Source organism: Anolis sagrei, chromosome 2 (assembly GCF_037176765.1).
Source record: "Anolis sagrei isolate rAnoSag1 chromosome 2, rAnoSag1.mat, whole genome shotgun sequence".
NCBI classification, from domain to species: Eukaryota; Metazoa; Chordata; class Lepidosauria; order Squamata; family Dactyloidae; genus Anolis; species Anolis sagrei.
In genome coordinates, this window is record NC_090022.1 from 266,279,442 (window position 1) to 266,296,170 (window position 16,729).

The window sequence follows — 16,729 nt, forward strand, 5'->3', positions numbered from 1 at the left end:
AGGAGAGGACAGCAGCTGACCTTCTATTTACAGTCATATATATATGTATAGTAAAAGAACTAGATCTTGTAAATTATCCGTTTTATGAATAACTTAGAGAGGTGCATCTCATCACGTCCAGAGGAGGGCGACTAAAATGATCAAGGGTCTGGAGAACAAGCCCTATGAGGAGCGGCTTAGGGAACTGGGCATGTTTAGCCTGAAGAAGAGAAGGCTGAGAGGAGATATGATAGCCATGTATAAATATGTGAGAGGAAGCCACAGGGAGGAGGGAGCAAGCTTGTTTTCTGCTTCTTTGGAGACTAGGACGCGGAACAATGGCTTCAAACTACAAGAGAGGAGATTCCATCTGAACATGAGGAAGAACTTCCTGACTGTGAGAGCCGTTCAGCAGTGGAACTCTCTGCCCCGGAGTGTGGTGGAGGCTCCTTCTTTGGAAACTTTTGAGCAGAGGCTGGATGGCCATTTGTCAGGTGTGATTTGAATGCAATATTCCTGCTTCTTGGCAGGGGGTTGGACTGGATGGCCCATGAGGTCTCTTCCAACTCTTTGATTCTATGATTCTATGATTCATCAGGGGCTTCATAAAACTGACATTTTACAAGATTTAGTTCTTTCACTAAGTACCTTTTCAGTAAGACTTCTTCAATGGGGCAAAGTTAATAGTGTATTAAAGGGCAGGAAGTAAAACCTGGCATCCTGTTACTGACATATACAGTCATAATGCGCAAGTTACTCCTATGTACTTTGGGGGTGATAATGGAGTGAGAAATTCCCTGCTCCATTTGCCGTGGAAATGTGCTTCAGGCTGGGCACCCCTCTGACCAGAGCAGTATGAAGGGCAGCCTGTATTCAATCTGTTGTAACTCTAGAGATCATGTATGAGGAAAGTCTTGCCAGGTCTTGCACTTAGCCCTACAAGTCTAGGGTTTTAGACAATTACTTCCTTTTTCTCAAGAAGGGATGGGATCCAGCAAAATGTGAGCCTCGGGGTATTTCTTCTCAGAAATTAAATGGCATTTAACGCTGCCTTGCATCTTCCACTATTATCTCCCATCTTCAATTAAAATAGTAGCCACTAGTTAATACCAAAGATGGGCACTGAAGTCCTTTACATATCTCCAGAATCCAGATCCTGTCAGCCTAAGGCCAATGGCCATGGATGATTGGAGCTGGAATTCAACAAGACATGGAGAACCTCAATTAGTGCAATTGCAAATTGCACATCCATTATCCTATCCTGAATTTTCTCTTTAAGTTACAATGCTGAATTCCTAAGTAATTCTCTGAATACCCTTTTAGTTTGGTTTATAGGCTATGGATAGTCAACTTCTGTAATCTCAGTGAAGACTATGTTTTTATTATTATTATTATTATTATTATTATTATTATTATTATAACTTTATTTGTACCCCGCTAGCATCTCCCGCAGGATTCGATGCGGCTTACAATAGGCCGAAGCCCAACACAAAACAACAATACAATATCTAGCAAATAAAAACAGTTAAGCAGAAAAAACAATAACAATAGCAATACGATAAGACAATATTAAAAACTGGGTCGGCCAGAGTGGGGTACAAGGTTAAAAAGTGCTGATGTGTCGGAGGAGTATGGGATTATGATATAAGTGCAGTGTACAGTGTGTGGTGATTTTGGTACTAAAGTGCTTCTAGGATTTGGTACTGGGAGATTCCTAATCTGAAAAGGCACGTTGGAACAGCCAGGTTTTCAAATTCTTCCTGAAGACTGCCAGTGTAGGGGCTTGTCTGAGATCTTTCGGGAGGGTGTTCCAGAGGCGGGGGGCCACCACAGAGAAGGCCCTGTCTCTTGTCCCCACCAAGCGCGCTTGTGACGCGGGCAGGATCACGAGCAGGGCCTCCCCAGATGACCGGAGTGAGCGTGTAGGTTTGTAGACAGCGATGCGGTCACGCAGGTAGGGTGGTCCCAAACAGTGTTGGTCTGGAAATGTTTTGTAGAGCATTTTGTGGAGCTTGCCTTAACCCCGGAATCCCCTATCACCATTAGCTGTTGGCCATGTGGGGATTCTGGTAGTCGTAGGTCAAGAGTAACGCTTCAAACTACTGATATTTACTAAAATTATTGCAATATAACAGAAAGTGGTTCAAAGTTAATGGGCCACAAATAGACACATTGCTTTGTGTGCTTATGTATACACTTATTTGTTCCATATGTGTTACATATAACGCAAGAGAAATTGTGTTTCTATTTTTCTCTTTTTTCTTACAATTTATTTTCGGAAATTGTTACAACTCCTGATTAAAATGTTGTGGTATGAAACCCCTTTTAAGAGAAGTGGCTTCAGCTTTTTAGTCTCCCAATTCCCCAAACATCAAGTAGTTCCCCCAACATATTATTTCAAGGCTCTGGCTCCAGATTATGATTTGCCTATCAGTTTGTCATATTTTTAGATTTCTTTCTGAATTCTTTCAAGTTTATTTGTGTCTACTTGAATTGTGGTCCCCACATTAAATCTTAACAGTTCTGAAAGGAGGAAAAAAGAACTAGAAGCTAATGTGGCTTTGACATATTTCTTGTGCATTTTACCACCTGTTAGCATTTTTGCTGCATCCATTCCACTTTTCAGAGGAATAGGAACATTCACTTATGGTGAGCTGCTTCTTCTTTTTTGGCATTCATAAACAGCCTAAAATCCCCTCCTTGAGAGATGGGACTGGCATCTCTCTGCTCAGCCACCTTGGCACTAGCCACAGTGAATGGCTCTCAAAGAATCAAGGCAAAGGTTCCCCCCTCTTTTCCCCTTTGGGATATTTCTGTTTCAAATTACTGAGGAATTTGATAGATACACGCACAGGCTGCATTCAGCATATGAAAGATGGGAAGTTAATTTACTTGATCCTGAAGTTTAGCTCTGACAGCGCAAGATAAACATTCCGATCGCAGAAGCCTTATAAAATCAGCCACGTGACAAAAAGCGCTCCTGGTCAAGTGGAATGTGCCTGTTTTAGAGCCACAGCAAGACTTGTGTGAAGCTTTGCCATGATTTGGTAAAGTCTTGAATGTATAGTATGATAATATTTCATATTAGTCAATTGCATTTAAATGGAGCTTTCAGTGACCAGGATCCAGTGTTGTATTCCTGTTGGATCTTGCTACTTTTGCCAGAATCAACAAAGGCCCTTTCATCCAGCAGTTCAACCCTTCACACAACTGAAAAACCTGTTTCTTAGAACTGAAAAAGCTTCCTGGAACCAATTTTAATGCCACAGAGGACTGGGTTAGAAAAAAGAAATGAGGAAGTTGTGATTTCTTCTGATGTATAACTACCATCAAATCACACTATGGTGAGACCTTGAGTCGCCTGAGAAATAAATAAATAAATAAATAAATCTGCTTGGATTCAATTCTAGGACCAACACCACAGAAGATACAAAAAATGTGTATCCTAAAGTCCTATTATAGTAGTGATTCCCAACACTTTTTTGACCAGGGACCACTTGACCATGGACCACTTTGACTACGGACCATTCCCCAACATTAGTACCAAAAGGGTTATGAATCGGTTTTTGGTCAACTTTAAATTCGATTTGGTTATTTGGAGCACTGATTCAGAAAATTGCATTCGATAGACCACATCAGCTCTAGTTTCTGATACAGAACATATGCCATCCAGTAATTGCCATCTGCTTGCCCACAGAAAACCATATTTAATAATCTAGAGCTGATGTGGTCTATCCAATGCACTTTTCTGAATGAGCACCCCAAATAACCCCAGGAATGGGCCTATAAACAAAGACACCAAGTAGCCCCTGCTTCCCGGCACCACATGGAACTGCTCCACTCAAGGGGATAGAGGAGGAGAAGCAGCAGTCAGGAGGCTTGTTGTCATACCTTCCGTAGGTAGTCAGCCTTTCCTGTCCTGACATCTCCATTGCGCCGACACTATAAGAGGGTATCGTGAGACCAGTCGCTCTTGTTGCAATGGTATAGTAAAGGTGAGACTGCAGACCATATTTTAGTTCTTGGGGACCACTGGTGGTTTATGGACCACAGGTCGAGAACCACTTTATTATAGCCAATGGTATAGTAAAATGGTGTCCCTGATATAAAATGACAAAAATCAAAGCTTATTTTTGGGATATATATATCAGCTGTGGATGGTTGAATATGTGGATGCAGAATCCATGGGTACAGAGGGCCAATAGCACTGGACCTTAGGTTAAGTTTTAATCTAGTCTGTTGCAACCTGGTGCTCTCCAGCTATAACAGTCTTCGACTCCCATTATCCCCAGATAGCATGGACATGTTGGCTGATAAGGTCAAATTAGGCCTGAGGCAGTTCCACCATCCCTCTGCACATTTGCATGACCCATTCTTGGGACTGAGGACATATATATTAGATATGTGGAATGCAGCTAATACAGCAATCACAGGGATGGATAGTTTGAGTATCAGAACAAAGTTTTCTGAATTATTTTCCTCATAAAACATTTTGATTCCAACACTTTGCTTAAAATGCATGTGAGAAATCTAAAACAACATATAATATGAAATAAGCAATAGCTTGGGTTAAAAGTAATAAACAAACACCAGACCCACCAGAGACTACTAGTTTCACCAAAATGAAATAACCCACAAATACTGTGCTTGAATAAACAGATACATGATGTTATGAAAAAACAACTATACATTTCAGAGAATGTTAGAAGGCTTTGCAACTAAGCACACAATGCTAAAGCAAACCAATGTTTTGTTTTTAAAAAAGAAAATCTGGCATCTGATCTAGGGAACTGTTATAAGACATTGTAAGAGATTTCCACTGGAATGTTCCAGCTATGGAATACAGGCACTATCAGAAAACGTACAGACCTGTCATAGTAAAGTTGCTTCCATTTTCACTGCAGCTTAATTTGGTATGAGCCTGACTTCAGCCTGGTCTTAGAACCAAAAAGCCCCGAGTCTTTTTTGTTGGTGGCCTGGATTGGTAATTTCATATGGGAAGCATACATCTCACTTGGTTCTACTGGACTTTTCAGCCATATTTGAATCCACTCACCATTGTTTCCTTCTGGACCAGCTAGTGAGGTTAGGTGCAGGAATAACTGTTGTATTGTTGTACAAAAGTGTTATTCCTTCACTCGGAATGAATTTCAAAAAGTGGTGTTGAGGAACTGCTACTTGAACTGTTGAAGTTAATGCCATCCCACAATGCTGGGATAAGTCACGTAGAGATTTAGGATGTATTGCCAGCAGTATGTTGACACACAACTCTCTCCTTTTGTTCTATGACTAGTGAAGCTTTTTGAATTTAAATTGGTACCTGGAGGGACTCATCGTCTAGATCAGATTTTTTAAAACTGTGCACCTCAAGATGTTGTGGACTTCAGTTCCCACAATTCCTAACAGCTGGTAAGCTGGCTGGGATTTCTGGAAGCTGAAGTCTTAAACATCTGGAGGAGCACAGTTTGGGAAACACTGGTCTAGATCAAGCCTGCACAACCTACTGCCATCTGGCTGTTTTGGACATCAACTCCCAGAATTTCTGTCCATTGGACAAACTGACTAGGGCTTCTGGGAGTTGGGAGCCCAAATATCTGGAGGACCACAGGTTGTGCAGGCCTAGTCTAATAAATTGAGATTCAACCCTTTTCCAGTACGAATTATGTGCCAACAAGAATAGTTGATGCTACAATTGAAATTTAACTGGTTTGGTGGAGCAGTACCCGCCTTGAAGAATCAGGACCTAAACTCAGCTTTAACTTTTCATTCAAAAGTTGGATCAGACATGATCTCCATGATCCAGGCCTTAGTTACATTCAGATTATGAAATGTGCTCTACAGAGCTTAAGTCCAAGACAATTACAAACAACTGAAAATGTATGATTTGTCCAAGGTCACCTAATGGGTTTTGATGGCTGAGTGAGGATTCAAGCCCAGGTCTCCTGGAGTTCTATTCCAGCACTCAAACCACTATATCATGCTAGCTTTCAACATCCCTGATATTTGCTAAATCTGTCTGTTTTAGTGTATTTATGAAGCTGGGATCTTGCATTGGGAAGCATCTATATCTAAAGTATGTATTTCAACTTGCTATGTCTTGTAGCTACATCGTCTATTGCTGACTCCTCAAATCCACCTTGAAGGCCATACTGCCCCATGGCCCAGTCATTTTGGGATTGTCAAAGAGCATGGAAATTAATCATGTTACAACCAGCTATTTTCCTTTAGTCAGATGTGCTGTGACAGCCTCTGACAAGAACCGTTGGGGATCCCTGACACATCCCTGCAGTGACATCAAGGAAATTATCTGGATTTGTCACTGCTGATCCTCTCATGCTCTAAAAACAGAAATGCTCTTGGGAGGAGCATTATGAAACTTACACAGTGGTTGTAGGGTTAGTTGTTGTTTCATCAGAATAGAATTCCCTTTTTAATTTTTTAGACTTAATGTCACGGGAAACCTTTACCTTTACCTAAGCAAATAAAAAGATTTGGGATCACTACAAATAACAGGTTTTAATCATGACAGACTGACTATGCCACTTGGTCTTGAGGGGCTTGCCATGGGCTCTGACCAACCTGACCTTGCAGACTCTCATAGCAATGCTCAGACAAAAATCCTATTGTGGACTCCAAACTGCTATTTCTGCAGCTACAAGATGCAGATATATATCTTAGTGGGACTTTCCACCATCAACACTGCCTGGAATGGCATGAGAAATGTCAGGATTCTTTGTTTGCTGTTAGGCAAAAGAATGTTCACATATCAATTTATCCCCAAATGCACTCAGGTAGCTTTTAAAGTAGAAATATACAACAGACAAAAAATGTTTTTGTCCTCCTCCTCTGGAATAATTCCCTTTCTTTTCTCTTATCAAATATTTCCCTTATGGGTGAAATGAATAAAAGCAGAATTTTCTTACAATCTGACCAGTGGTGTTAATGAAGAAGTACTTTATATACTCAAGTATAAGCCTAGTTTTCATCCCTTTTTAAGGCTGAAAAAGTCCGTCCGTCCGTCCATCCCCCGTCCCCCCTGGCTTATACTCAAGTCAAGGTTATTTATTATTTTACTTTGTTATTATTATTTTATTATATTTATCATTTTACTCTGTTTATTATTATTTTACATTTATCATTTTACTCTATTATTATTATTACATTTATTATTTTACTTTATTATTGTTGCTATTATTACATTTATTATTTTACTCTATTTATTATTGTTATTATTACATTTATTATTTTACTCTATTTATTATTGTTATTATTACATTTATTATTTCACTCTATTATTACTGTTATTAATACATTTCCATTATTTTACTTTATTATTATTATATTTATTATTTTATTCTATTATTATTGGAAGGATACTTAAGCACATTTACAATGAAGAAAGTTAGAATAATAGTTTTATCAAAGTTGGATTGTCTTATCTTAAATTATATTTTTATGTAAATATTCAAAAACATTGAACCTACTGATCCCTCAATTAATGTAATTGTATTGGTATCTGTTTTTATTTATAAATTTACCAGTAGCTGCTGCAATTCCCACCATTGGCTTATACTTGAGTCAATCCGTTTTCTCACCTAATTTTTTGTGGTAAAATTAGGTGCCTCGGCTTATATTCAAGTATATACAGTAAGTGCTTTTTGCATCACAGAAAAAAAAATCATCCTTGGATGTCCCATATAACCAAATCTCTCACTTGAACATTGTTCTGAGTATGTTGTATAGGTATTCTGATTTGTTTGTGAATATTGTATAGATACGGTTCAAAGTTATTGGCCTCTATAGGACTGCACTCATAAATAACTGACAAATGCAGTTTGTGTTAAAGTTGTTCCATTTTCCTTTCTTCACAAGTGTCCCAGAGGCTTATTTTGTCCATTTTGAACCTGCTTAGTGTTTCAAAATGGACAAAATAAGCACAAAACCATCTGACTAGTCTAAATGCTTCTTCTCCTGGGCTCTTGGCCATACACATATGTAGAGCAGACTCCCCAGGTACTCCTGCGTCTACTCCACCTCCCTCCGTGGTCTTCCAACTCACCTGCAGATACACTCAGAGGAAGCTTTGCCCATCTTTTAAACTGTGTTTCCTTCACAAATAGTGTGAGCTCACCTAACAACAGCTCTTTGAAGCCTATCCAAGCATTCAATGAGATTTTGATCATACTAAATTTAAATCTTTTTATTACCTTCCAGAAATTGAAAAGCAGGGACTTCTAGTTTATCCACAGTGAGAACAATTGAACTCTCCATTGTCCAGTGGCACCATTCATTCCCCGCAGTGCAAGGGTGCAGAAACACAGATGTTTTAAATATAATTGTGTCTAGCAAGCATTTCCCTCTCCCAGCCCTTTCCAAAAATATTGTCTGCCCTCCCCCATGAACCTTGATCTTCCATCCAGTCCTGGCTGCCCTTGGGCAATTCTGTCTCATGGACACTGGCCAGTTGTGGGCTCTTCCACCCCTTTCTGCTGTCTCTTTCCCCGATTCTCTGCTATGTTTATGAAGCATTCTCTGCTCCATATTCAGGTTCATATTTACAAGCTTGCCAGATAGATTCTGAACTGAAGAATGTTGGTTCCTCTTTCTGAAAATCTCTTGATACGGCAGGAGACAAAACAGCTCAAGTGCCTTCTCCTGCAAATTTGTTTTCTCCCTCGGCTTGATGCCCACATCTCTTTTCAACCACACACAGGTACCAAAGCAACGGATCTTCCAGTTCAAATAGCAACTAGGCTCCATGTATGTGTTTGTGTCCCTGGTCCTGATCTCCCTCTCCATCAGCTTTTATAGAACCATGGAGTTCGAAGAAACCATGAGAGCCATTCGGTCCAGCATCCTGCAGGAATACACAATCAAAGTACTCCTGAGAGATGGCCATCGAGCCTATGTATATAAACCTTCAGAGAAGGAGGCTCTACCACACTACCAGGCAACATATTCCATAACTCTTACCAGCAGGAAGATCTTCCTGTTGTTTAGGGCTAATCTCTTTTTCTGTAGTTTAAATTCATTGCTTGTACTCTATCTGTGCAAGCAATGTATACACTATGTTAATTTATTTCTCAGTTTGGCTCAGTGTTTGGCTTGCCATTTATTATAGTACCATAATAATAATAATAATAATAATAATAATAATAATAATAATAATAATAAACATTTATATTCCGCCCTTCTCACTCCGCATGGGACTCAGGTCGGAGCACAACATATATACGGCAAACTTTCAATACAGGGCCATAAAACTATAAATATACACAAACATTAAAATCACTTATATATACTTTAAAATCAGTTGCTTAAAAACCATTTCAGGACACCATTTGATTATTGCCTCATTTCATTGCCCCAAAGGCTTGGTCCCACAGCCAGGTCTTCACCATCCTTCTGTAATACAGGAGGGAGGGGGCTGATCTAAAATTTCCAGAAGGGACTTCCATAGCCGGGGGCAATCACTGAGAAGGCCCTGTCTCTTGTCCCCACCAAACGCACCTATGACAGTGGTGGGACTGAGAGCAGGGCCTCCCCAGAAGATCTTAGTCTTCGTCATGGTTTGTAAAGGGAGATGTGTTTGGACAGGTAAGATAGGCAGCATACCTTGTTGTTGTTTTCTATCAAGTTGACTTCAATTTACGGCGACCCTATGAATGGGAGACCTCCAAAATCTCCACTTACCGAGTAACCAGCTCAGTTCTTGCAGACTCAGGGCTAAATGAATCCATTTGTCATGGATTATTGTTCCACTCTTTTCTTACTTTCTTCCACTATCCCAGGTACAACCCCCCAATTCCAGTCTTGTTGTTGGTCAGTACCTTCAAGTTGACTATGACTTACAGTGACTGTGTCACAGAATTTTCTGTGCAAGACTTATATATTGGAGATTTACCATTGTCTCTTTTTAAGGCTAAAAAGATATGACTTGCTCAAGGCCAAACAGTAAGTTTCTATAACTGAGCAGAGATAGGTCTCCCAAGATCCTATTCCAATACCACACTGACTTCTACTTGGTCAGTCTGGCTCAATCATTCCCAAACTTTTGTTGTCTATGTATTTTGGACTTCAGCTCCCAGAAGCCCCAGACAGCTTGTCCAGTCATCAGGAATTCTGGGAGCTGAAGTCCAAAATGCCAGCAGGATCAAAGTTTGAGAACCAATAATGTAATTGAGCTCTCCATGTGAGTGTGACTATGAGGGTTATCATGATGCTTGCCAACAGTTCACAACTGACTACTGCATCTAGTGTTTTTTGTCTCACACTGTAATTCCCCTTTGCTTTCTGTTAGACATTTTATTGTAATCTATATCTAGGATAACACTACCTGGTATGTACATCTACAAGTAGTCTTCTCAGTAGAAGATTAAATTATCACAACAGACATAATTAAACAAAGAACAGCCAAGCTGGGCAGCTTTTCTCTGTCTTGCGACACAATTTCTTTGTTGGCAGAGATTTCAACCATATAACAATTATACTACATTCTCACCTTACAATGATGTTATTCTGTGTTAGTTTCCCTTAGATATTTACGGAACGATGGGAAATTACATGCTGTGATCTTCAACAATGTTCCATTAGCTGATGGGAAACGCCACACAGTTCTCCTCCGGCTTAGTGGCCTCCAACGTGGCCACAGCAAAGCGGAATTGTATGTGGACTGTGCACAGCTGGATTCCACTCAAGAACTGTCAAAAGCCTTCTCAGGGTTGTCTCAAAGCTCAGAGCCTGTGGAATTACGGACACTGCAGAGAAAAGTGCAGGTAATCTAACGTGGAAAAGCATCAGAATCTTTCTCATGACAGAGTGCTTTCTGATTGACTCAATAGATTTTGCTGTCTGAAGCAATAGAGAAGTTGACAACCTTTTTTATTCCGTTTATGGATGCCAAATGGGCTGGCTGTTGAATTACAGGGTTCTCTAGCACACCAAAGATGTATAAGTTGAATGGCACACACAGTTCTGGACTCCATTTATACTGATCTGAGCTATCTAAATGAAAACCCAGAATACACAAATTTCAGTGTGTTAGAGATCACTATCCTAAAACTGCGTGCTTCCTCTCTGATGCCCCAAATCTTCTTTGTTGTTCCAGGATGCTTTGGAAGAGTTGAAGTTAGTTGTAAGAGGGTCACTGTCTCAAGTCGCAGGCCTTCAAGATTGCTTTCTTCCACAGATTGAGCCAGCAGTTCAATATCAAGGTAACTTACCTATCAAAAGAAATGTGTTTTTTCCTGTGTGTTGTATTCCAGGCACATGCTTTTAAAAATTCTAGTAATTGTTTTTATCCTTGTGATGCCGTAAGAGGAAACAAAGAGAGAATCCTATACTCAAGAGAGTGTCTTCTTTCATCCTCAGGAGTGAGATCTTCTTCTTAAGTAAATTGCAGACTAGACAGGCACAACTAAATGGAAATAATTAGGCCAAAACTTTGTCTAATACTATTATAGAGAGAGTTTGCAGACATGTGGGTCTGGATTCAAGCACTGACCAATTTGCTCCTTGACTGATGAGCCTGCTTTGGACCAAAGCTAGATCCTTCAATATTGCATCAGTGGGTTCAGCTGGGTTGATTTCCAGCATGGTTCCACAGTCACCAAGGATGTGTGAGAAAAGCATTAACCCCAGATGGCCAAGACCCCATTTGTGCCACACATCCCAAGTCACCAAAGAGATTCCAATGTCTGGTAGACACTGGTCACACAATCCTGGATCCATGATCAATGCCAACTGCCCTCCCTGCCAAAGTGATGACAAAAACTAGAGAACAAGTCAATCCACCTATTAATAGAGCAAGACAGAGGGAAGGAATGTGGAATGAAGCTACTGCTACCCCTAAACCACATGGTCAGGATGATAACATCTCACCTGAGGTCAGTCCAGGCAACATTCTATCTATGATTTTCTTGTGTTATTCAATTTACTGCTGCCTTTTTCTGAGTCTGAGGCCCCTTCTACACTGCCATATAAAATCCAGATGATCTGCTTTGAAGTGATTATACAACAGTGTAGACTCATATAATCCAGTTCAAAGCAGATAATGTGAATTATCTCATTTAATAATCTGGATTATATGGCTGTGTAGAAAGGGCCTGAGGTAGTATGATTTGCCTAAGGCACTAGTTGTGTAGAGAGGGGACCGCTGCAACTGAAATGTAGTGTTTGGAAGGTGAAGGACAAAAAGTAACTTCATCAAGCACTATTCCGCTCCAGGATCTATTAAGGATTAAAGTTACATGTGTCCCATATCCAATCTGGCAACTTGTGTTGTGTTGTGTTGTGTTGTGACTAGGTTTTCAGATGAAACTTTGTGACTTAATTTCCTTATTGGAACATCAAACCATAGTAAAGAGAAGCAGTGTGGTTTGAGCAAGGTTTGAATCCCTGTTCAGCCATGCAGTTCGTTAGATGCCTTGAGCAAGTCAACTTTTAGAGCCTCAGAGGGAGAGAAAGGCAAACCTCCTCTGAACATATCATGAAAACAAAACCAAGACAGGTCCATCTTAGGGTTGCCATAGAAGTCACAAATGAGAAGAACACAAGAACAACAGCTGTAGTAAATAGTTCAGTAAATAGTTCAGTGAAGCCACTGGCAGTATTGTCTGTTGTGATTTCCTACCTGAGCTTTGGAGAGTGCAGTAATATTCTGTGCACAGTGAAGGTATTCATAAAAGAGGCTGTTCTCCTTACATTTCCTTTCCTGCTCCCTGGACTCCTTTTCTGAGAAATAATGGCATAGTTGTAGCCACAGTTTTATTCTGATTCAGCTGCTCTAAGATGTGAATCTTACACATAGGGAAAGAGGAGAGAAGTGTAAAAGCCTTTTATCCCACTTTGCTTTCAGAATATGAGGTCATGCAAATAAACTATTTCTTCTTTAAGGTTCGATGAGTATGTTCTTAGAAAAGTATTATCTTGGCTTGTGTTGGACTGTGGGCATGTATTCTACAATTTTTCTAGGAAACCTGTTAAACAGATACATCACAACAGTAGCCAAAACCAATTTAAAATGAATTGCTTTAGCATGTGTAGACTGAAAGGAGGAAAAATCACATCATCAGGGCAAAGTAGGTAGATCACCATTTTGTTTTGCTTTTTTCCTGTTCAGTGTTTTAGCTGAAACAAAGTTGTTGATGATTGACCTTAGGAGATCTTATATGTCTTGGATTGATTTCATAGAATTCAGTGGCAGAAAGAAAAACCAGTGTTATATCAAGAACCTTAGGCCCCTTCTACGCTGCCATATAAAATCCAGATTATCTGCCTTGTACTGGATTATATGGCAGTGTAGAAGGGGCCTTTAAATACTTATGTGAAGGTGTGATGCCCACTTATCCATTTTGTGAGAAATGGTAGCACAGTTGGCCCTCCACGTTTGTGGCTCTCACTTTTGCATATTTGGTTATTCATGGAGAAGTTGACTCTAGAGTTGCATTGGAAGATGTGGAAATTCTTAGGCTGGATCTACATTGCCACATGATACAGATTATCAAAGCAGTTAATCCCCATTATCTGTTTTGAAATGGATTATATGAGCCTATACTGCTCTATAATCCAGTTCAAAGCAAATCATCTTGATTTTGTATGGTAATGTAGATGCAGCTTAAACCCAGCAAATGTGGAGGGCAGAGTGTATTGTGTGTTTTAACTTTTGCAGATTTGATTATTCACAGATTTTATTAATATTACCACATTGAGGGACCTAGGCCCCTTCAACACTGCCATGTAATCCAGATTATCAAATCAGATAATCCATGCTATCTGCTTTGAACTGGATTATATGAGTCTACACTACCATATAATTCAGTTCAAAGAAGATAATCCAGATTTATATGGCAGTGTAATAAAATTTGAAGAAAACGGCACTCTAACTTAACACAGCTGTATAAAATCTACATTGAACTGGATTATCCGGCACCTGGATTATAGGCACAAAGATTACTGCAAATTCAGACTGTAGCCAGGAAATCAGAAGATGTTTACTTCTTGGGAGGAGAGCAATGACTAATCTCGATAAAATAGTGAAGAGTAGAGACATCACACTGGCAATGAAGATCCGCATAGTTAAAGCAATGGTATTCTCTGTAGTAATCTATGGATGTGAAAGCTGGACCATAAGGAAGGTTGAGCGAAGGAAGATAGATGCTTTTGAACTGTGGTGCTGGAGGAAAATTCTGAGAGTGCCTTAGACCATGAAAAGATCCAACCAATACATACTTCAGGAAATAAAGCCTGACCGCTCACTGGAGAGAAGTATATCAAAGGCAAAGATGAAGTACTTTGGCCATATAGTGAGAAGACAGGAAAACTTAGAGAAGATAATGATGCTGGGGGAAATGGAAGGAAAAAGGAAGAGGGGCCGACCAAGGGCAAGATGGATGGATGGATGGTATCCTTGAAATGACTGCCTTGACTTTGAAGGAACTGTGTGTGACCACAGCTGACAGGGAGCTCTGGCATGGGCTGGCCCGTGAAGTCATGAAGAGTCAGAAGCGACTGAACGAATAGACAACAATATGACAGTGTGCACTCAGATAATCCGGTTCAAAGTAGATATTATAGATTGTCAGCCTTGATATTCTGGGTTATGTGGTTATGTGGAGCGGCCCTAGAAGAGGTCCTGGTGATTTCTAGAGAGAAGCTCTCTCTACTTAAAAGGTGGAGGATTTTCCACTTCTACAGACATCTTATTCCCACCAATCCCAGCAAATGTGTAGGGTTGACTGTGTAGCTCTGCTCTTCCTTGTAGCAACCTTAATTCAGTATAGGAGAGAATGCAGTGGTTTTCATGTCATCATTGTAACATTCCTACAGTGGCCACAATGGTTGACACCTCCCATGCACATTATAGAGGATGTTTATTGTGTAGGAGCTCAGGCTGTATCCACACTGCAGAATTATATCAATTTGACACCACATTCATGCCACAGCTCAGTGTTTTTAGATTTGGGGATTTGTTGTTTTGTGAGATGTGTAACTTTCTCTGTCAGAGAAATCTGGTGCCACAAAACACTACAAATCACAGGATACCACAGGATAAAGCTATTGCTGTTAGTGGAGACAAACTGTTACAATTCTGCAATGTGGATGACTTCTATGTGACTGACAGTTTTTGAAAATGTCAAACACCCAGGCATTGAAAGGAATTTGTTTTTGGAAACAAATGTGGCACAAAAAGCCAATAGACCTCATAAACATTTTTAAAGGACTACCACAACAATTTTTAAGTAAATGAAACACTAGATCATATTCTAGTAGGATTTTATTGTTTCTTCGGGGAAGATTTAATTTATTTTGAAATTTGTCAAGGTGCTTTCTCAATTTACCCAAGCCCCAAAAGCAAAGTGAAAAATAGTTTTCGTGAACCAAGGACCTCATGCATATATTCATATGAGAACAGGTTTACCCCACTAACTTAAACAGATACTGTTTATGAAATATTAGTTATGTGTTGGATTGGAGTTTATTGCTTTTTTGTGCTTTTGTGATATCATTGGAATTTTTAATTGAACCACCGAATCCTTAGATTCTATAGCTATAATATAATAGGATCTATAGCTTTGATCCTATAGCTATAATAAAGAAAGAAAATAATATATATTGATGCTTTATTCTTACAATAAATGAAAGCATTTTAGTACACCATGACCTTTTGCTGGCCTCCTACTACAAATGCAAGGTGTGATCAACAGACAGCGATTGATATCTAAGTCTCCCTTGCGTACTATTTCTCTCTTGCAAATTAGTTCTGACGTTTTAAATATCTCCCCAACTAAATTGCAAAAACAGACATAATCCAGGCATAGTCCAGAGGGAACATTTTAAGGTTGGGAGGGGGATTTCTTGGGATTAGAAGAATTAAATGTCACTCTTTCCACTTAAGTGTTCCTTCGAATATGAACCACACAGTTCCCAAAAATGCAAGTTTGGGACACATGCTGGCCAAGTTAAAGCATAGTTCAATTTTTTTAAAAAAAAAAATCCCCAAGTACTAGATTTAACACAAATTAACCTAATGGGATTAATTTTGAGTAAATGTAAAGAAAATGTATTTGGTGTCTCATATCAAAGTGTCAAAGTATAACACTTAAATTTATTTTTAGCCATCATGACTCCGTCATATAGAATCCTGGGATTTCAAATTTCTTGAAATATTTAGACTTCCCTGTCAAAATTTCTAGTGCTTCCTCACATTACAAACACCAGAATTCCATAGGATGGAACCAACATAGTTGAAAAAAAGAGCAAGATGTAGCCATCCCAGAATAATACACCAGCCCCCTTCAAAATTCTGTACATGCTGTTGATTTTTTGTGTCAAATCACTACAATTTAGTAAAAGGAGCAGGAAGTTCTTGCCTTAAGATTTAATTTCTCATGATCTCGTGGCAAATAAACTTTTCTGAATTGTTTTTACCATCAAATTTTAGCAAGGCTGTGACAAGGAACTCTCCATAAACCAGCCCATACCCTTCGATCTTCGGGCGAGGCCCTCCTTTCGCCCTTGCCAGTCTCTCCGACTCGCCTTGTGGGTACAAGGGAGAGAGCCTTCTCCTCTGTGGCCCCCCGACTCTGGAATTCACTGCCCGGAGAGATTAGGAAACTTTTAGAAAGAGTCTTAAGACCTGGCTCTGCCATCACGCTTTCAAAGAGTAGCTACATAATTTTATGCTACTTCTCCTCGAGTGTTCTTGTCCCAGGAGTCCCCCTACCCCCCATACAAAGGTTGGCTTATTTTC

General features: G+C 39.7%; 1 protein-coding gene across 1 annotated transcript in view; it reads left to right on the plus strand.

Annotated features, from left to right (window-relative positions):
- Positions 1-16,729, plus strand: part of THBS4 (thrombospondin 4) — a 65,212-nt gene that overhangs the window by 17,935 nt on the left and 30,548 nt on the right. The window contains exons 3-4 of the mRNA XM_060761606.2: positions 10,507-10,754; positions 11,087-11,192. Of these exons, the coding sequence (XP_060617589.2) occupies positions 10,507-10,754; positions 11,087-11,192 (354 nt within the window). The remainder of the gene's footprint in view (positions 1-10,506; positions 10,755-11,086; positions 11,193-16,729) is intronic.